Raw genomic sequence first — 23,243 nt, forward strand, 5'->3', positions numbered from 1 at the left:
AAACTCAGTAAGAGCTTCAGATCCATGTTGGGAGGTATTTGAGCATTCATGAGGCTTGACTGTTGTGATGTATATTATACTGAAGCTTCAATGTAAGTATTGCGCATGCAACACAATCTCCAGTGAAGCCCTGAATCAGGGTGTGTATTGGTTTCACAAATTCACGTGATCATCGACAACCGAAGCCTCATTTTCTGTCCAATCATGTGCGCGGTTTGCTTTGTGTGTCAGAATGTTCATGTTGTACTTTGAAAGTTGTACAATACGTTACATTTAAATCATCACTAATTATTTGTTGTTGTTTTTTTGTTTTGTTTTCTTGGGGAAATTGTGCACTTTTGGTTTTGTTTTGGTCATTTGGGGTTGGTATTTGGGATAGGGTGGGGGTTAAGGGTTAGAGATTGGTGCTGGTGTTGGGTGAAGGGGTGAATGTTAAGTTTTCACAAAAGGTTAACATTCACTATTTACTTACAGTATATAACAATGGCATCAGCCAAGAAAATAAAATAAATAAAGATTTTCCCTGTTTGGGAACATTTTCATCTTACAATGTCCCAATGTATGTATGGTATTTTCAATGAAAAAATAATTTACATATCACAATTTTTGTCATGTCTTTGCTTTCAATAATTAATTTCATTATTATATTTAATATCTTAAAACTTTATTCAGAAGGTGATATGCTTGGTGTGTGACAAGGAACTTGTGTATGGAAACAACACTTCATCCATGCAAAGGCATTTCCGAGCTTTTCATGAGAATGCACAGCCCAAGAATAATCCTACATGCATGCAAGGATTGCTTCTTCCCTAACAAGTTTATTCATGATTTTGGTTGCATCATTATGATTTCAAACTTCTTTGTCACCTTTCCATCATTCCCACAGTTACACAAGCACTGGCAAGTCTCATAGGCACATTTATTTTATCTTATAAATTTGTTATTTATATTCACATTTTAGTCCCACATTTTGTTCATGCCGAAACGAATGATTTTCATCCAGCCAGTTTTTGTCTTTGGACTCAGGGAGGAAACCGGAATAAATCCAAACTCCACACACAGGGCCACGGTGGGAATTGAACCCCCGACCCTGGAGGTGTGAGGCGAACGTGCTAACCACTAAATCACTGTGTGCCCTTCATTCAGAAGTAATATATAGAAGTAATATGAAGAAAACAAATAATTTCAGGCAAAATACTTGCTGTAAGCAATTCTGTTAGTTCTATACGGGTACATTATATTAGTTCATACTGGCATTCATCGGTAAATGAAGAGGGAGAAATTACATACACACAAACACACACACGTGTTAGGCTTTTATTTGTGCACATAACATTGAAACTATCTATGGAGTGTGTGGTGGCTGCTTCATCAGATGGAGCTTCTTCCAACGGCTTAGGCTGCTTTATATATATATATATATATATATATATATATATATATATATATATATATATATATATATATATATTTAACCATTAGATGGCGCTGTTTTCGACACTCTGTAAGCTTTTAATCTTTTCCCGGGGCAGTCAGGGTAAAGCCTCCATGCTTTATGAGGGTACTTGACTGTCATTTCTAGCAAAACCCCGAACTGTCAATCACCTGATCAACCACGGCCATTTATTTATTTATTTTTCAACAAATAACTCCTTTATCGTAAGGAAAGATATTGGGGGAAATATCAATTTCAACCGAAAGTGTAAAAACAATTTTAAGTAAGAACAATACTCCCAGTCAATCATTTGTGGTGATGTAACTTTAAATGTAAGTTTAGGGTCTGGCGTTTTTCTACGTACTTCCGTTCTTTTCTTGGGAAAGAGCCTATTGAAAACACCTACTTCCGGTCTGTGGGGCGACTCTGAATCATGGGGCGAATCAGAAACGCCAGCAGGCGGAACAATTATGGGCCTTGTTCGACTATTATGGTAAGCTTTGGATGATATTTTATGAGTTGTTAACATTTTGATTTGTTTTGTTTTATTACTTTTATTAATTATTTTCCTTTGGTTACGCATTAACCCATGAATACTGGCTAAACCTTCCTGGTCGTACTTGGAGGTGTATGGAATATATATATGTATATATATATATATAACAGTTTCCTGTGTTCAAAATAACCCTTCGGAAACACACTTGGAATTCTCTCAACTAAATTCGGTTACGAGAAGAAATAAACAAACAAATGCAAATTATTAAATAACTAACCGATAAAAATGACGAACTAGCTAATTACAAATGAACTAAGCCATCTCGTGTAGAACCGGATTCGTAACTCGTTTAACTGTTCATATGATAACTGGTTCTTCTATTGAAGAGCTGCTTGATCACCTGACCAGACTTGTGTGTACTGTAATCCTTATGTGTGTGTGCTGTATTTGTACACACTCCACAGGTTGACCAACATACTGTATCTTCTGTGACCAAAATGAATCTTAGCCTACAGCTTTGTTGTGACAGTGATTTAGGAAAACATGCAGATCTACCCACTAATGAAATCTAAATTGTTCTCGGACAGATTTCCCAACACTGAAGCTGGAGCGCTGAACTGAACTGGTCAAGGCTGACGTTGGAGCCAAATCTTACAACGTGCATGATCAACATTTGGATCGGTTAATAACGTGGGAAATTCTGTGGAATAGTTGTCTGATTCCACCTGTCCTATGGCATGACTTTTGAAGAACTTGATTTTCTTCTAAACTCCAAGAAACTGTGAACTTTGTAAGTTGTACAAGACACCTTAACGTTCGAAGGGGTGCTTTTCCTAAAAAAAAAAAAATGGATCAGCAAGCAGCTGGTGCGGAGGACCCCAATAAGCAACCGAAAAAGAAATCAAATGATGATGATAGTAAGAACAAAAAGCTGGTATGTACATATCTTGCATTTTTTTGGGGTCTTAGAATGTATTTTACTGTAAATTGTACGGTTTAGGCAGCTGGATAGCTTGCTTCAGCTTTAGCTTTCTGTACTGGCCATTTAGATGTAAATTACAGTAATGATATATAATAATAACTATATTATTATTATTATTATTATTATTATTTTGATTGTGTTATTGTAAGAAATCTGTCTTCTACTTCTTCTCCTTCTTTGGCACTTGTCTATACAGCACAGAACTTTCCCTACTGCTTTTCAACTTAGTCCTCATTGTGACATTGCATATAGTTGATGTGAGGAGGGACTTTTTTGGAAATTTTTTATTATTGGATGATTCAGTGTTTGCGATACAACAAAACTGGCAACTTATTCATGAGCTCCTTTACATAACAGACTGAGGTCACAATGACATTAGCATAATTCAAAACAAAAGTATATATATATATATATATATATATATATATATATATATATATATATATCTATATCTATATATATATATATATATATATATATATATATATATATATATAAAATAAGATAACATTTGTAGGGGTTTGTTATATGAATCCAAACTTTTCACACAATGAAAACAGAATAGTCATTATTTTCAGCAAGTCCACATATTTAGATAGTTCTTTTTTTTTCTTCTTTTTTTTTGAGAAAATGTGTAGTTGGAGTGAGGTTTTTTTTTATTTAGGTATCTACATTTATGGGTTAAAACGGTTTTTGAGAAAATTATTATTTATCAAAAAAGAGATTTTTGTCATCGAATATTATTCCACATTTAACAACATCTCAAGTAGAAATAGGGTATAACAGGAATCTTTTGTTTCAACCAGTTGTACACATCACTCCAAAAACATTGAACAGAGTTGCAATAAAAAAAAAACAAACGTTCCATTGTTTCTTTATCAGAATTACAGAATAAGCATACATTTGAGATTTCCATGTTAAATTAAACTCTTAGAAATTCTTTAGTGGGTTAGACTTTAAATTATAATTTTAAAGTGCACTCCTTTGCATTTGGGGGCTATGGGATAAGAAATATATTTCCTCCTTATTTCACATCTGGCTTTTGTATTGTGATGACTAAGAATGTAAGTTTGTCTTCTAGGACTCGGATATCATTCTTGTACCAGACATTTCCTCAGAAATTTATTAGTGCAATGTTTGTCTATAAAATAAACTTGGTTTATCCTAGGTCATGAATCTTAGGACTTGCCACTGTGTATTTTACATGTTCTCTTATTGATGTGATCTTTGGTAAAGGGATGCTTTTAATAATTTTGGTCTAGTTTAGTTAAAATTTTCTACAGAGGTCCTTATAATCCAAGATATTCCCTCTATGTCCATAATATGTAGTATTGACCAGATTCTTTTATCCCACCATTCTTCTATAAATAAGGATTTTCTATTTGTTAATACACATCTATTGTTCCAAATTGACATATCATGTGGGCTAAAATTGTGTTTGAAAATGAATTTCCAATATAGGAGGACCTGTTGGTGAAAAACTGAGAATTTCAAAAGTAGCTTAGAAATGTCAAAATCACCATTGTAAAAGAAATTTTTATACCCCTACATTTTTAAAATAATGAACAAGGAATTTTATACCAATATGACGATTCATTTTTAATAAAGTTTTGCAACTATTTTAGTTTAAGCACTCCATTCATAAAATCAAAGTCAATTGTGTTTAGTCCACCATCTTCATAATCTTTTAACGTGTCACTTTTCCATTTATAGTATTTGTTTTTCCAAATAAATTCATCTTATTGATTAACTTTTTTTTTGTGTCCCGAAATTGCTAGTGGAAAAACTTGGATAAATAACTCTTGAAAGGCTCTCCAACTTTAGAGAGTAAAATTCTTCCAAATACTGTAATGTCTCTTTGGAGCCAATTATTCCTAATTAATTTACATTTATTTAATTTACTATCAATATTTAGATTTTCTACATTTTCTAAATTCTTAGAGATCAAGATGCCCAGATATTTCACCTCATCCTTAATTGGAATGTTGTATAATGCGCTCAAAGGATGATTATGGGTAGACATTAGTTTGGATGCATGTAGTTTTAACCCAGAAGCTTTTGTGAAATTTTTTAAAATGAATTACTATGGGGATTTGTCTCTTAAAACATGAGTTGCATCATCAGCATGCTGACTAATAATGAAGTAATTTCCTGCCATGTTAAACCCTGCTACTCTACCCATTTTTAATAAGATGTCTGATAATTCTGCTACCATATTAAACAGCAGGGGTGAGCTGCCACAGCCTTGCCTGATTCCTCTTTTGAATTGAAAATCTTGGACTTGTCCCTTGCATAAGTGCCACTGAACTATTTATATCCTTATAAAGCATTTTAATGATATTTATAAATTTGATTCCAAAACCAAAATGGTGAAGCGATTGAAACATAAAATGGCGTTCCACCATATCCAAGGCCTTATAAAAATCTAAAAATAATATGAAACCATCCTCTTCAGTTAAATGACTATACTCTAATATATCAAGAACTAATCAGATATTACTATGAATTGATCTTCCCTTTAAGAAACTTATTTGTTGTAAACCTTCTTTTAATCTTGATGCTAGAGGTCCTGTAAATAATTTATAATCTCTGTTAAGTAGTATTATGGGACGCAGATTGTCTTTACACCCTCTTATATTTATTTGATTTTGGAATCAAAATAATAAGGTCTTTTTCATGATGGGTAATAGTTTGTTTTGCTTTATGCATATTTGTTTAGGTTCTAATAGGACAAATTTCAGCTCCTCCCAAATTTTTCTTTTTCTTTTTCTTTTAAATTTGTGGTTAGCCCGTCAGGTCCCGGTGACCTTATCAGCTTTCGTTTTTTTTTTTAAAGCAAGCTGTAGCTCTTATACTGTAATATCCGTTTCACATAGATCTATAAAAGTACGGTCAACTGTTGGGATAGCCTTCTTCACGTCCTTAAAAAAAAGCATAAGAATCTTCAGCCGCTTGCGAAGAAGAGTATAAATTAGAATAGAACTGAAACAAACCTTTAGTAATTGTTCTCTGATTAGAGTTTTCTACCAGATTTACTATTAAGGTACCCATCATATTTCTTTCTTGTCTCCTTTTTTCCCAGCTTGATGAAATATGAACTGTTCTTTTTTCCCTTGTTCATCCGTTTAGCTCTGCAACTCATGCAACTTTTGCTTTCCTAATATATATTTAATCTAGCTCAGGTTGTAAACAAATGAGTTTTTCTCTTGTCTCTATCGGTTAAAAACAGTTTGCAACAACAATAATTCATATCCTGAATTAATTTAAATTCTTTTTCCCTTTTCTTTTTATTCAGATTTTCGCTAAATGTAATTGACTGTTCTCTAATTTTGCATTATTATATTCCCATTTACTGCCACCTGACATATCTTTATTTCTAATCTCAGTAATCATTAATATAGGAACAATAGTCTTATTGATTTAGCAGCTCAGTGTTAAACTTCCAGTAGCCTTTTGTTCTTGAAGGTTTTTCCCTTGGTTTTAAATCAAGATTAATCACACAATGGTGTGTTAAAGGAGTGTTAGAAATAATACAATTGGTAGCCAAATTGGAGATCTCACTTGTACCTAACCAATAATCGATTCTTGATCTAGCGTTTCCATTTGGTTTAATCCATGAGAACTGTCTGGAAGTGGGATTTAATTCTCTCCAAATATCTACCAGTAAATTTGAGAGACAGAAATCTTGTAAAATATCTCACTTGCGAATTACTATATTTGCACAGAAGTCTATTTAAATATTCATCAGGCATTATATTGAAATCTCCTTCTACCAAAACATGATTGGTGGGAAAGTTAGTTTTAAAGTGTTTGATAACCTCATTTATTGTCAACAATAAATCCTTATTCCGCAAACGGTTATTAAAGCCGTAAACATCTACCTAAATTATGAAAATTCCATCTAAGTGAGGAACCATAGCAGTCTAATGCCCATCTTTATCCACTCTGTGTTATCTTTTTCCCTGGACATTTGTTTAAACAGAGAGCAATCTCACCATTGTCTTTGCCAAAAAATGGTATCAGAAACCTCTGTATGAGTTTCTTGTAAAACAAAAAGGATCTGTGACTTTAGATTTTCTGCCAAACAGAAAAATTGCCGTCCTTACTTTTAGACCCCTTCAATTTAACAAAGAAAAAGAAACATTTTCAATCCAATGAGAACATTAAACCTGTTGAACAATTAAAACACAAGATATAACTAGTGCAACAAAATTGTGTTACCTACAACTCAGCAGGTAGTGCAAAAGAGAATGAAAAGAAAAGTGCAGTTTCAGTGTCCCGTAACATCAGTTCTCCATCTCACGTGATCACACATGGAACTTGTTAATACTGTTAATCATGTAATACATTCACCGTCTATGTAACCAAACGGCCCTTGGAAGCCTGCTGTTTTCCCCTCCTTTCTCGCCTGCTTAATTTTTGGCCATAGTTCACATCTCGTCAGCATGTCCGTATCTGATGCCGGCCTCTTTACACACCCCTGACCTCTGGGGTCTTTTCCACACCTCATCCCGTACAGGTCTGCGAGCAAAGAGTACGATCACTTCTTGTGACAACTAGAAATCCATCTTCCCACTTGGTGCAAGATATCCACGGCCTCACCCACGATGGCAGCATAATCCGGGGTTATTATTGTGAGAAGTTGAATGACTTCTTTCCTTACCCGTTTGTCCGGCTTTCTTTCCACCCTTTTATATGAAGACACCATCTTCTTTTGTATCTTTCCTGGTCCAATATGCGACTTTTCAACTCAATGTTTTCTTTAATGAGAGTTTCCATTTCTTTATCAAACACTTTGATCTTTTCTTTGCATTCTTTTATTTCTTCCAGATTTATTTTGACAGTTTTGTCTATGCCTTTGATCATGGCACTCTGCTGTTTCATTTGTGTGCTTAACTCCTCCTGTCACTCGTCAGCTTTGGCACCAAGTGCTTGGATTGCCTCGAGGATTGTTGAGATGGATAACTCAGATTTACACTCCGGCTCAGAAGGTTTTTTTTTTTTTTTGCTTTTTTCCCCACACGGCGTAGGCCTCAGAGGTTTCCATCACGTAGCAGTGCTCCTCCATATTTCTTCTTTTTTTTTTTTTGTCAATTGGATTCATGTCATTTCACTAACCTTAGTTATTATTTATTTTAAGGTTCCTTCAATGCCGGATATGCTTGTGTGATTTTGTGGTAGGTAGAGAAGAATTTAACAGTCTTATCTTACTAGTTAACAAACATGCCTAGTTTATGTTGATTTAACAAACCTATGCAGCTCTACATCAATGCGTCATTGACCATGTTTACATGGACAACAGTAATCTAATTATTGACCTTACTCTGAGTAAGATAATATTGTGATTAAGGTGTTTACATGAGTCGCTTTTAGAATACTCCTGTCATGTTCCCGTTTGACATGTTTTAGAACATAATTAGATTAACAGCCCGCATCATTACGTCACCGTGCCACGCCGTCCGACGTCCAGAATTTCATGAATCAACGTACAGTTCGTCTTCGTTATGGAACCGTATACAGTTTTGGGTGTTTTTATTTAATTTTTTTTACGAACACTTTAAGTGCAGTTAATTATTTGTCATGCTGTACGTGCAAATAGACAACTGCTTGAAGCTGTGGGCTGCGTCCCAAACTGCGTGCTTACTGTCTATATAGTAGCCGAGATGCATGTATTTTTCCCCACTACAGGCCTATAGTAGGCAAGTACGCGGTTTGGGACGCAACCAAACTCTCTTGTGCGCCGTAAAACTGCCGTGTGTGATCGTGTCCTGTCGCAAAATGCGGTGAAAACTCTCACACGACGTTCATAATGTTATTAAGGTGTTTACATGTCTGTAATACACGTCCATAATGCGATTAAAACAGGAATACTCCACATGTCTTAATTCGATTATTGCTTACTTCAAGTATGACCTTAATTAGATTAAGGTAATTAAAAATTGCTGTTTACATGGTAGTTTCTTATTAGAGTATGGTCTTAATCGGGTTAAGAGTGGATTATTTTTGTCCATGTAAATGCAGTGAAAGTTAAGGAGCTGCCTGTAAAAGACTTGGTTATTTAACTTCGTTCAGCTTACAAAAGAGTTTATTGCATCTGTTTGGGCAGCACCTTGGTGTACCTGATGTTTTAATCATAAAATGAATAAACACTCTTTAGGATAAACACTCATTCTATGAGATGTGTGTATATATGTCCTGTCACTGCAGGCTAGGGCACCGCAAGCATCATTTAGCCACTCATAGGACGCCAATCCATAAGAATCTTCTACCATTAAGACTAACAGGTTTTAGTGCACTTGAATAGCACTCCTTGTCATTTAAGGCTAATCCATAATAATAAGTGGAGAACTTTTGAGCTAATTTGAGTCTGATTCCTAAATAAAATCCTCGATAGGTGCTTCAGTCAGATTGCAACCAGTCAGCACGCCACAAACCGGAGGACTATAAAAGAGATTTAAAAGCGGAGTTACTGGGTCTTCTGCTGAAAAAGATGCTAAAGGAAACAGAGATTCTGTCTGGATTTAGAACCAAATGGAGAGCAGAGAACCTCCATGCCCAGAACAAACGGAGCTGAATTGAGGTAGAAGAACTAGATAATCTCGAGAAAAGGCTCGTCTTTACCCTTGTCGACACTAGTAGATTGCAAGTAAGATCACTAACACAAAAATATATAATCATGTAACATTACTAGCTAACATTATGGCTGATCAGTTATTTGGCTCATTATAATTGTGAAAGTCCTACAATTTCTCTTTGCCTCTTCTCGCTGGTGCAGTTTGTTTTCTATATAGTCTACATAAAACATATATAGTTGGAGGTCACTGTGTAACAGTAACTCAAAAAATACTCAACCACGGAGTCATTTCTGTTGCTTGAGTAAACCATTTGCTTATAAGCAGTAGCCATCCAGCTTTCTCTAATGCCTGACCATACTGTTATGTATACACTGTAATGTAATTTTTTATTTATTTTCCATCAGCCTCCAAGATACGTAATCAGGAGGGGGTTTCCCCAGTATTCAAACATGGAAATGTTGCTACATAGTGTAAAGTGCAAGTAGGCATGATATCATCAATTGTGTTGATGGATAAATTTTAGATTTTGGCCAGTGTGTCCCTTTTAAAGATTAAAATTAGTATGTACATATGATGCATACATGTAAATGTGCAATATCTACATTAGTGGTATTGTTAATTAGTACCATTATGCTTGCCTGAAAGCTCTTATTCTTTTGAACTGTATTCAGAAAGTAATTTTGGGCAAACATGAGCTTCCCTGAAATGTCTAGTGATGGATGCAGTGACTTTTAGATGTGTCTGTTTGGCCAATTGTCAAAATTAGGAATTAATTAGAGGTTAGCAACTCAGTCAAGACCTTAGAAAAAAATTGTGGTCCTCCACAAGTCTGGTTCCTTTTTAGGAGCATTTTCCAACTGAAGGTTCGACGAGCATCTGTACAAACAAATGTATACAAATATAAAAGTCTTGAGACCAGAAAGAGACACTGTATCACTCAGTTTAACTCCCATGGATAAATTAACTTTTGTCCAAAAGGTTTACCTGAACCCCAATACAACAACAATGGAACTGGTGAAGGAGTTGGAGACATCAGGTACCTCCTTTGTAAAAATTGTCTTTATTGTTTAACTGATCTTGTTAAAAAATACTCTGCTCTCATCGATAACAAATAATTGCAAACACAACACAGGTTTATCCAAAAAAAATATTTGTTAAATATAGGTGTGCAACAATTATGAATTCATATGAGAATAATATATTTGATGTATATTCCCATTGATATTTAAAATTGTTTTAGTACACCTGGGTGACTAGGAACAGGAAATTGTTCAACCATGACTTCCTGTTTCACAGGGGTATAAATATGAGGTAACACATTGGCCAAATTCCCTTAGTCATTCATAACAATGGGTAAAACCAAGGAATATAGCTGTGATCTGTGGGAAAAGGTTGTTGAGCTTCACAAAATGGGAATTGGCTATAAGAAAATAGCACAAGCATTGAAAATGCCCATTTCCACCATCAGGGAAATAATTAAGAAGTTCCAGTCAACTGTAAATGTTTTGAATCAACCTGGAATTGGACGTGTGTCTATATTGTCTCAGTGCATTGTGAAGAGGATGGTTCGGGATCACAGCTGGAGAACTGCAGAAGTTAGTTGTGTCTTGGGGTCAGAAAGTCTCAAAAACTACAATCCGAAGTCACCTACATCACGACCAGTTGTTTGGAAGGGTTTCAAGAAAAAAGGCTGTACTCTCCTCCAAAAACAAACTCAACTGTTTTTCTGCCAGCGGACCTGGACATTTTTTTTTTTAGGATACATGGTATCATGTATCAAACATGATCAAATATCAACAGATATTAAATGAAAACCTGACTGCCTCTGCCAGAAAGCTTCAAATGGCCATGGTTGGATCTTCTAGCAGGACAATGATCCCAAACATACATCAAAATCAACACAAAAATGGTTTACTGACCACAAAATCAAGGTCCTGCCATGACCATCCCAGTCCTCTGACTTTAAACCCATAGAAAACCTGTGTGGTGAACTGAAGAGGAGAGCCCACCAGCGTGGACCTCGAAATGTGAAGGATCTGGAGATATTCTGTATGGAGGAATGGTCTCAGATCCCTCGCCATGTATTCTCCAACCTCCTCAGGCATTATAGGAGAAGACTCAGAGCTGTTATCTTGGCAAAGGGAGGTAGCACAAAGTATTACTAAAAGGGTGCCTATAATTGTTGCAGACCTAATTTTTTTTTATAAACCTGTTTTGTTTGCAATTGTTTGATATCCATGAGAGCAGAGTATTTTTGAAGAAAAGATCAAAAGGTTAAGCAATAAAGATAATTTTTCACAGCCACCTTTGCTCATATTTACCAAGGGTGCGAATATTAGTGGAGGGCACTGTAAGGCTATCCTAAGTTATAATGGACAGAAAGGCTGTTGTGTAAGGAAGAATCCCCTACTAGAACGACACAAAAAGCATGAAAAAAAGCCATAGGTTTGCAGGTGTTCACCGGGATGAAGACCTAGCATTTTGCTGGAGTGTTCTATCATATAAAACACAAATTTAACTGTTTCCCCATAATGATCAGTGTTCTACATGTTGAAAAAGAGTGAGCCTTTTAATCTGAAGAACACCATCCACTGTGAAGCGTGGATCGTCCGATGTATCGCTGTCGGACTCGGGCTCAAATTGAAAAGGTAAAAGTGACATTATTACTGACCTGAAATTCAGATATGGTAATGGGCCTTTCCTCTCCGACACATGCTGTAAGCGGTGGACCAATCACAACAGACTGGGACATCTGACCATTCAGAGCAGAGTAGACTCTGAAAGGAGGAGTTTAGAGTGACTGGATCCTTGAACGAGTCATTTGAGACCCTGAGAAAAAGAGGAGATGCTGCAATGTGAATTATGAGAAAATTAAAGTGTTTTTTGAACTTGAATGCATGTTTAAAAACAATAATAGGTGCACTTTAAAATTTATAGAAATAGTCTCTGATGTCAGTGCTTTTTCTTAGTATTTTTTATGTAGAACCCCCTGACTTCAGTTAAACCTTAAAGTCTAAACAAGTGTTCTCAACTTCCTCTCTTGTGCTACCTTATTGAGAGTGCTGATGTCATTCAGGCATTCTTTCTCATTTCCTCCATAATGAGCTAATGAGGTAAGCATTCTGTTTCCAGGCCAGGAATATTCCCTGTTGCTGAAATTTGCTGCACATATTTGAGCTCTGGCAGTTGTGAAACACTTTTATGAACAAGGGAGGAAGTCAGCAATAATACAGAGACAGCCCAGATGCTGGAACGTTTTTGTCCTTTTTAGGCAAGATTAAGACAGAAACTGTTGAAGAGGCATATAGTTAAAAAAAAATTGAGCAGCTAACTACATAGGGAACTCAGTAATAGTTAATTAATTAAACATAGCCAGTGCTTTACTAGTAATATGGATTACTAGTTGTAGATCCAGTAATGAGTGTCCATTTCATAAGTGTCTGTTGCATAAAATCCAAACATGGCACATGCAAGGAATCAGATTTAGTACCAATGTTAACATAAAAACAAGAAGTCTTTTATAAAAATAATTTAAGTACTGCCAATACTTTTCAAAACAGTCAGTTTTCAAACATCGACCAAATGCTGCTCATTACTTGACTGCTGTTTTGCATATCATAATAGTTAACGTTACATTATTTGGATAATTGGATAAAAAAAATCTGTTACATTTGATTGTTACAGAACTGAATGACGAATATTATTGTTTTTGTTTTGGTGTGTTAATTTCAATAGAAATGTGATCATTTTATTGGTTTGTAGGTTTTCAATTCAGATTCATTATATTCATGAAATGAATTAAAAAGTCTAATATTAATGCAATTATTTAAAAAAAAAACTATTTTAAAATGGGTTTAAAAATATATATATTCTTTTTCGGTTTTTGGCCAAGTACATCCTGAATTTTCGGTTTCAGCCCAGATAATGTTATATTGTGCGGTTATGAATTATACAGTAAGGGTTTTCGGATTAAAAATAAAAATTACGACATAGCTCTGGTCTCTGGTCATGAATACAATCGGAGACAATGATAGCGTTAGCGTCGAATCTGCAAACAAGTTTATTTGAAAAGGCGATTTGCAAACATTCACAATATATAAAGTGCGATACTTGTGTTTTCTGGATCACGAACAGTTGGTACTGATCCATGCTTGAGAATCAAATTTTTAGCAAATCCTGCTTTATATTGACCCTCATTCACAAAGCAGTCTGGTGTAAAACGATTCGCACAAACGTATATGAATTTAGGTATTTTTTGGGGCACATTTCCTTCAAAAATAGAACGACTCCACTGTATCTTAAGTGGCTCTGATGCCAGGAGTACGTGAAGAATTCCGTTCATTATTACAGCCAACAACAGAACGCTTACAATGCTTACGAATCTGAGGCATTTTTCTTATCATTTTAACTGCTCCAGCGGGGAGAACATGGTGGACTGTGTGCAGCTCACTCAGGGTCAGAGTCCCTGGTCGGGGCCTGTTCTAACGTGACGTCACATTGGATAGAAAACGTGAACAACTCATTTTGAGACACTGTTTATGATTTATTGGGAATATTAAAAAAAAGTAGTGGGTGGATTTTTACCATTGTAGGGTGGTTGTGTACATATCCTCCAACGCAGATTTATGTAAAAGTAAAAAAAAACAGCATGTAGAAGTGAATTGTGCATAATAGGTCTCCTTTTAATTATCAGTGCTTTTTTGTGCATCCATAAAAAATAATGCATAAATACTTAAATAAAAAAAAATTATCATATGTTTGTGTGTGTATGCATGTGTGTGTGTGTGTGTGTGTGTGTGTGTGTGTGTGTGTGTATATATATATATATATATATATATATATATATATATATATATATATATATATATATATATATATATATAACACTTATAAACTTATTTAATTTAAATATAATATTTATAGGCCGATTAATCGATTATGAACATAATCGTTAGTTGCAGCCCTAGTCAAGAGTGACTTTGCTGTCCTGTTTTTCTTTGTAATGAGCTGCATGGGATTTAGCTAACATAACATTTGTATGAAGGTGGTTCATACAGAGCATTGCCTTACCTTTTGCTCTCTGTGATAAAAAATGTATTTACTTGATTAGCTATGCAACGTCGGCCATTTAAACAATTCAAAGCTTTCTGCGGATTGAATTTACATACCTGTCTGAGAGCAAAAAAGCTGATTCCATGTGCAGTTCCTCCCCCGCACCAGTGAAAATATCATTCTTGGACTATCTTGGAAAACCGATGCCATACTTTATTTAGGTTTTACTGCATTTCTTTCAGTAGTTTATTATTTTTTGTAAGCACAATGTGTTTTTTTCAATTTCAGCCATATTTTTCTTTCTGAATAGTAGGCATGGGCGATATGGACGTAAAACTATATCACGATATTTTCTGGTATTTTTTGCGATAACGATATCAGTGACAATATAAATATAGTACCATTCAACACTGTTTTTGTCTACAAGTGACCGCTGCATGCAGTCTTAAGAGCCTTAGAAACACAAACATTGATCTAAAACAGAGGTCTCAACCACATACACATATTGGAGGAGACCAGGTATAATGATTTCTATATAACCTAATCTATAATCTTTTTCGATAGATAGATAGATTTTTTATTTGTTTTTGTACTTTTTAAAATTAAATTACGAGGTAAATCTTCATTTAGCGATAAACTCCTCCTCTGCTTCCACCATACTTGTTTTCACTCTGCACGTGAGCTGTGAATTGGTCACACATGGTCGCACACGGAAATACATCATCAACTAGGCTTTATCATTATTATCATGGGAAGACATTCTTAATTTTGGGCAGAATTTCTACCGGTATATCGCAAACGATAAGATCTCGCCCATCCCTACTGAATAGACTGAAATGGGGGCAGAGTGAAGGGGCATTGGGGAGTGTCTATACCCTTTGGAGTTGGAATCTGCTAACCCCATGAACTGCACAAGAGCAGCCTGTAAACCACAAGAAAAATGCTGTGTACCAAATACTTCAACAGAATTAGACATATACACGTACTTCAACAGAATTTGTACTTGCATCAAAATATTTTGTTCTGTGATAATCAGCTAGAGATGAAACATAATCAAGCAAGCCTTGACCCCAGAGTAAAGGCCTTTATTTAAATTAGAACCATAGAAGGGATGTACAACATTTATTTTGCCCAGTGTATGCTCTAAAATAATTATTTAGAAACTGGAATTGGCCTTGTGTGTAGCTTGTTAGGTTAGACTTGCAGTCCTTACCCTTCAGACATTTGCCTTCTGTCTAGGGGTGGCCAATATAACAATCTTAGATCATGAACAATTAAAAAATCTCCACAATCTGTTTTCACAGAGAGATTGTGTGTATTGTGATATTAAACACATTTTGTCAGTTGCATTGAAAACGCTCAGACATGGCATCCCATGTTGTTTTATGAACAAATCTTTGCTTTATTCTCTAGTCCAGCTCGTGTTTTCCCTTTCATATTATAAACAGTAATAGCCAGAAGTAGGCTGAACCTTAGCTTAATTTCCTTCCTCATTTCCCTTGGCAACACAATAGCACAGATGACTTGATTAAAGATAGATAGCACAGGAAGCTCACATGAAATAAATGAGTTTACAGATTAGCTGAAAAATGCAAAAGCAGGTAAGTGCTGAAAAGACATCATTGACATTTTACTTTGCAAAGGATAAAATGCCCATCAAAACCATTGAAAATGGGCGTTTTAAGTGAATTCTAAAAATAGTCAAACCTTGTTACGACATACCAAGTTGCATATACAGTGGCTTGCAAAAGAATTCAACCCTTCTGGAGTTGATCAGATTTGTCTGAATAACAAATGACAAATACATATATTCTACCTGTCAGTATTTTTATTCATAGTTAAAGTCAAAATGAATTCTTGGTCAGCAAGTATTTCAAAGAAAATCAAAAACTGAAAGATTCTTCTTGTATAAGTACTCAACCCCCCAGGTTTCACTTCAAATGTAAAATATTAAAAGAGGTCACTCGCGTATGAATTCCTGTGACCGTGCGCATCTCACTTTCGCTTTTGAATTGGTGGCAATTTGGGGGTGGAAATTGCTAGAATGGTGGGTTCATTATTATTCTTAATGGAAAAACACAACAATTACAAAACAGTACAATGACACACTCGCTTATATTAAACATAGAACAGTATATTAAACCTAGACAGTGGGGGCAGTGCTGCGGTGGGCAAGTGATGTAATCGGTGTGCGGCCCGAACACCGGTTATCGCAGCAAGCTAAGGTTGGACATCCCAGTATGCAATGTTATATCAGTAGTAAGAAAGTGAATGCTGCATCACACCCAAGCACTACCTAGACAAGGCCACCACACAAAAACATCCACAAAAACAAGACAGAGACTGATGAGGGAAGCCTCAGTGTGGCTGAAAGTGGAGTGAAGGTGGACCAGAAGGTGGTGTGTTGAGATGAACATCGAGATACTGTATTTGGCCAGTTTTTAAGGGCTATGTGTGGTACAATCCAATTATTTTTCTTTTAACTGAAGCTACCAAAAGAGTTATTTACTACAAAGGTTTTCAAATCCTTTCTGCTGCCTTTAACTAAAAATACATTGTTAAAGGTAAATTGTTAACATTTTACATTTTAAGTTCCTTATTTAAATGTGTGCAAAAATATTCTGATTATTTGTTGTAGCCACTAAGCTTTTTATTCCTGAAATTTCCACTGATACAACACATTAGGTACAAGGTGACATTATTTATAGTCATTAAGGTTTGGAAATAAAACCATATAATTCAAATGACGAATAAGTGAAATATATATATATATATATATATATATATATATATATATATATATATATATATATATATATATACATACATATATATATATATAGTGCACTTTGGCAAAGATAGGTTGTGATTTCTATACTGTAACAACAACAACAAAATCTTTGGCCCTTATGTATGCGTCATGGACCCCTGGGGGTAACCCAGATCCAATTTTAAAAAACATTGATCACTGTTTGCCACACGATTTTAAGAGACTGCGGGGGTTGGACCTCCGACCCTCTAGGGGGTCTGGGGGCATGCTTATGGTGACAAATCTGTGTCAAAATTCAGAGCGCAGACATGTCATGCGAGTCATCTATTTATTTATTTATTTGTTTGTTTGTTTTTGTTTGTTTGTTTCTTTAAAAGGGCTGGTCTTGGGCAGCCTCCTTTTACTTTTTTTTTTTTTTTTTTTTACACCATCCATCCTCTCCTTTTCAAACCTTCCAGCAATTATTTTAGTATTACTAAGTGTTTGATAAATTACTCAAAAAATTTAATCCACTACAGAATACTAATTACTACTTTAAAATTGTAATCTGATTATGTATGTAAAAAGTAATCAGATTACTAATTACTTTACTTTCACGTTACTTTCAAAACCTATCAAACCTACAAAAATACACTACAAAGTGAAACTCAGTTCTTTCAGTAATTTCCGCACGTGTCAATGTGTGACATGATCAGAAAAAGTCGGATTTATCATAAAATTTGCCTCCAGTGTTGTAACTGTTTGTAGGATTACCAGACCGATAAAATTAAAATTTTTCTAACTAGGCTAGTTTGGTATCGCTAGCCAAGGGAAGGCACAGCTAAGCTATCATTGTATGGATTTAGCTGCTCAGAGCCATGCAAAATACATTTATCTTTCCTTCTGCTCTGCTCATATCATGTTCATGTAAACTGGAACTCAGTTTCAGTTTCAACCCCTTTAATGGAGTGTTTCCATGTATTTTCCTGTAAACACTGTCTGATTGGTCTTGCCTCCGTTGACTGAAGATATAAAATTACAAGCGGTCTTCTTTTACTGTTGTTCAGTTATGTAGTGACAAAAGTGGAGAATTATCCGGGGCTAAAGAATTTTACTTAATATTGTTTTCTTAACAGTAAATTTGTACGGCAAGTAACATAATTTTATTAACACCAGTAACTGTAATGAAATTACGTAAATTTAACATGTAATGCGTTTCATTACTGCGTTATCAGAAAAAGTCATTAGAATACAGTAACGCGTTACCCCCAACTCTGATTACTAATATGACAATCTAGATCAGTCCCTCGCTACTTGGTTTGTTTATATCTCCATGGTAACAACCTGGGTATGCGCGATTGTCTGTGTGTCTGTGTGTCTGTGTGTGTGTGTGTGTGTGTGTGTGTGTGTGTGTGTGTGTGAGAGAGAGAGAGAGAGAGCGCATGAGATAAAGTGACATGAGATAGCTGCACTTTTTAATGCGTAAGTGACTGATGCACCGTTTAAAAAAAAAAATAAAAATACGGCACAAATGTTCATATTTGCTGAACAAATCAGCACAAACGAATGGCATAGTTTTGAGGATTATTTAATTTCATGGGGTGCCAACTTTACAGAGCTTGATCAGTGATTAACACAGGTTATATGAATTTTCTCCCAAACCATGTGACACATGCATTCAAATGTTAATCTATATTATACTGCAAAAAGTCCAAATATCTCAAAATTTTTGGAAAATATTTTTTTCAGGAAAGCTGCAAAGAAATTATATATGTGTCTGTCAAAAGGAGCCACTTTCTTTGGGCACATTAAAATGAGTGATTATTTTGGTCTCATTTCTGTGTTGTCCCTTCCCTTCAACAGAATATACAAATTAAAACATTGGCTGATGACATGGTAAGGTGTTCTTTGATTTTATGTTATTTTGTTCATTTACATTTTATTTGTTTTTCCATCTTCGTATACTTGCACATGCAGTTATGAACCTGAGAAATTGGAGAGATCAAAGCACATATAGATAAACAGTTTTATTATTTGATTAGCACTTGTCACTCGATCCAGGTTAATGCTGGGTAATATGATGTTGTAATCTAATAATATCATGATAATCTTTTTGTTTAAGCAATCTTTATCGTCAGGTGTGTGTGTGTGTGTGTGTGTGTGTGTGTGTGTGTGTGTGTGTGTCTACTGCACCCTCTGAAGCCAATTCTTTTGTTTTTGCCATACAGATAAATGAGATGATATTCTTTGCTCATATTTACCAAGGGTGCCAATATTAGTGGAGGGCTCTGTACTTTTGCCACTCACAGATATGTAATATTGGATCATTTTCCTTAATAAATAAATGACCAAGTATAACACTTTTGTCTCATTTGTTTAATTGGTTTCTCTTGGTGTACTTTTAGGACTGAAAATCTGATGATGTTTTACATCATGTTTATGCAAATATATAAAACAAAATTCTGAAGGTTTCTCCACACTTTCCAGCACCACTGTATACAGACAGACAGAGAGACACAGACTTTGATCTCCCAATTTCAGTTTCATTTTTGCATCAGTGTGTGCTGTGATTCGTTTTGATTGTTTGTTTGTTTGTTTTTTATTTACCCATTTATTTAATTATTTTTTTAACCATACAACCATGCTCATCTTCAAAACAAAGTTGCACATGACAAACTAACTGCATGGTCTATTTTTCCAGGACTAAAACACTGGCAGACACATCTTAATGCTTAGACTTTCTTCCTACTTCCTACTTTCTAGCTCTAGTAGTTATGCCTTGCTCTTCCATGTAGTGTTGACATGTTTGCTGTGTATTGTTACTGCTCCTATGCCAAATTCAGTGTTTTGTTATACCTGAGCCAAATATGATGAACATGCTATTGTCCTGTATAATGGTAAGGATGCAGGTACAGTCAGGCTTTTTTATTTTGTATTTTAACTGTTTATTACAGTATATTTGAGTTGAAATGATCAAAATGGGGTGAGTATGTAGGAATTACAGCACTAAATAACAACAACTTTGTCAATGTCCAAATACTTATGGACCTTACTGTAAGGAAATGTTGAGAATTTTTACATCTATAAAATCCCTCCCACATACTAACAATGTCTCTCTGTAGTTTGACATGAATTGTAGTTGTTTAAAACAAAGCCTCAATTTAAGTAATATAGTTTAAGTAGACATTGTATTGAAAATAATCCACTCATGAGACATTTTATTAGCAACAGCTTTTTATCTGCTCATTCATGCTATTATCCAATCAGCCAATCTTGTAGCAGCAGTGCAATAAATCATGTATAAAAGTGCATAACAACATGGTCAAGAACTTCAGTTAATATTCGCATTGGACATCAGAGTGGGGAAAAATGGGATCTCAGTGACCGTGCCATGGTGGTTTGTGCCAGACGGGCTGGCTTAAAGCAGTCTGCACATTCTCTTCTGACCTCTCTCATCAACAGTGTTTCTGCCCATGAAACTACCTACAGAACTCACTGGATGTTTTTTTTTTTTTTTTTTCATGCAATGTTGTGTAAACTCTAGAGACTGTTGGATCCAGAAAATCACATACTTGAGCCAAGGATGTTTCTGAAATACTCAAAGCAACCCTGTCTAGCACTAAAACCATGCCATGGTCAAAGTCACTTAGATCACAATTTTTGCCTCTTCTGATTTATGATGTTTGAATGTTAACTGAAACCCATGTCCTGTATCTGTATTGTGCTGCTGCCACATTGGCTAATTGGATAACTTAGCAGGTCTACAGGTCCTCCTAATAAATCGGTACATGACATGAAAAAGAAATCAAAATGATACACAATTTCTGTTTGTTAAATTTTGATATAACTCTTCCCTACAGCGTGACAGGATTACAAGCTTTCGAAAGCAGGGCACAAAGAAGGAGAAGCCCGTTATCCAGCACCCAACAGACCCCGTCTCCACGCATTCTGAGCTACCTGTACCGCAGCCACTTTTTGATGAGCGTTCATTGAACCTCTCTGAAAAAGAGATTGTTGACTTGTTTGAAAAGATGATGGTAAGTTACCGTTTTCAAGGCTATATTATACTCTTGTTGTACACTCTGTGTTTATATCTCAACACAGTATGAAGTACAGTCATCTAAATAAGGTAAAAAGTAGTGCTCAAGTGCTTTTACCTCTGTTGTCTTCACCAGGACTCACTGTTATTGTTTCAAGTACTCTCACTGTTAGCGGTAGCAGTGATTCGCTATAATAATTCCATCGTCCATTCCTTTTTTTTCTTTTCTCTCTTTTAACAACTAATGATACATATACAAAGCTAAGTGTGGGCCTATGTTTTATTGATCTAGCTGGAAGCATTGTACCTGGCTGCAGTCATTCATTCATGGCGGTGAAGAAACACTTCAGTTCTCAGTGGTGTTATGGCTTCTGTTCTGTTAGTCTGAGGTGCCTCTCTCCCTCCCCTCTCTCTCTCCCTCTTTTTTAAAAGTCAAGTGTGAACCGATTAACTGCTTATAGCATTCTGGTTCCAACTGCTCTTACTTCACGACTGTAACGCTTTCCAGGTTTGGGAAGGGAATGAGGAAGCTGGAGGCAGGTTTGGGACAACTCAAAATGTGCTCTATTTTTTTAACTTTCACTTTTAGTGCTTTCATTCTCTCACACACACATGCACACACACACACACACACACACACACACACACGGCTTGGTACTGGTTGCTCTCTCTTTCAAGGCACCCTGGTGTGGCCCTGGATTCACCCACCTAGGGGAGAGAATAGACATACACAGAGGGAGGGGGAGGGAAAGCATGGGTTCGGGCAGCTGGTTTCAGAGGAATTGGCCCCCATTTCCATGGAGGAGGGGGAGAGATGAGAGAGAGAGAGAGCAGAAGAAGGGAGGGGCTTGCCTGCCTCCAATATGCTGGCAAGTGGTCTTCTGCACCAAATTGGCTAGAACATACATGTGAGCCATCAAGAAATGAAGCAAAAGTGGTTACCTGTGATGAACTTGTTTATTTTTGAGAAAATAAAAACATATACTGGATGAAGAGCACATGGTATTTATCAACTCTTCCTACATCCCTAGTGGCAAACTTCACTTTGAATTTGGACATTTAATTTTCCTTCTACGTTGTAATGCACTTTTGTAGTTGACTTCCTCTGGGCTTGGCCCATTGATGGAGACCCTCAGGCAGGCAGCCAGGTGCTCTCCTTGCAGCCTGTTACAAAGGTCTGATTTGACCTGATAATGAAGGTAACTACAATTAGCCAAATGAATGAAAATAAAAGGTGCATTTCAAGCACACTGTTTGTACTCTTCTTTTAGTTAAGAAGTGTATGCAGTTTATCATGCAAGTTAACATTACAGATAGTCTAACCTTACATGCCAGCTTGCTTCTCAGATGCTGAGTACTTACGTTATGTTTGATAATTAGCTTACATTAGCTAGCTAGATATAACATTGTTATACATAGTTTTTCAAGGGGAGCGGTCTGACTGACCGGGGGAGGGTCTGACTGACTTGGAGTGAGAGAAGCAATTGCTTTGCCGAAGCAACAGTGCAAAACAGAGATCTTTTATGTTATTATAATGAGTGTAAAAATATTTTTGGTTCATTATGAAATGGTGGCAGGACACATTAGACTGTGGTGGGCTGCTACAGTCTAGGTAATTAATGGGAAACACTGAATATTCTTGAGAAAAATTTGAGGCCATCTGTCTTAAGCTGTCATATGCTTAAGCTGAGCCAAAATTAGGTCCTGAAACTGGACAATGATCCCCAGCACACCAGCAAATGGATGTCTTAATGGCTTAATAAGAAGAAAAGGTGTTGGAATGGCCAACTTTAACCCCAGATCTAAGTCCAGATCTTAACCCAATTGAGATGCTGTGGCAGGATCTTAAGAAAGCTGTGAATAAACAAATTCCCTCAAATATCAATAAACTGAAGCAATGATATAAAGAAGTGAT

At 35.8% G+C, this 23,243-nt stretch overlaps 1 protein-coding gene across 7 annotated transcripts in view; it reads left to right on the plus strand.

The window, feature by feature from the left end:
- Positions 1–1,821: 1,821 nt before the first annotated feature.
- diaph2 (diaphanous-related formin 2) overlaps positions 1,822–23,243 on the plus strand; it is a 388,403-nt gene continuing 366,981 nt past the window's right edge. For 5 of the 7 annotated variants that reach the window (XM_053682091.1, XM_047157080.2, XM_047157081.2 and 2 more), the window contains exons 1-4: positions 1,822–1,928; positions 2,519–2,865; positions 19,153–19,185; positions 21,150–21,326. In XM_053682091.1, the coding sequence (XP_053538066.1) occupies positions 2,779–2,865; positions 19,153–19,185; positions 21,150–21,326 (297 nt within the window). In that variant the 5' untranslated portion in view covers positions 1,822–1,928; positions 2,519–2,778. The remainder of the gene's footprint in view (positions 1,929–2,518; positions 2,866–19,152; positions 19,186–21,149; positions 21,327–23,243) is intronic. The other 2 variants (XM_053682090.1, XM_053682092.1) reach the window with 2 other exon arrangements.

Source organism: Ictalurus punctatus, chromosome 8 (genome assembly GCF_001660625.3).
Source record: "Ictalurus punctatus breed USDA103 chromosome 8, Coco_2.0, whole genome shotgun sequence".
NCBI lineage: Eukaryota > Metazoa > Chordata > Actinopteri > Siluriformes > Ictaluridae > Ictalurus > Ictalurus punctatus.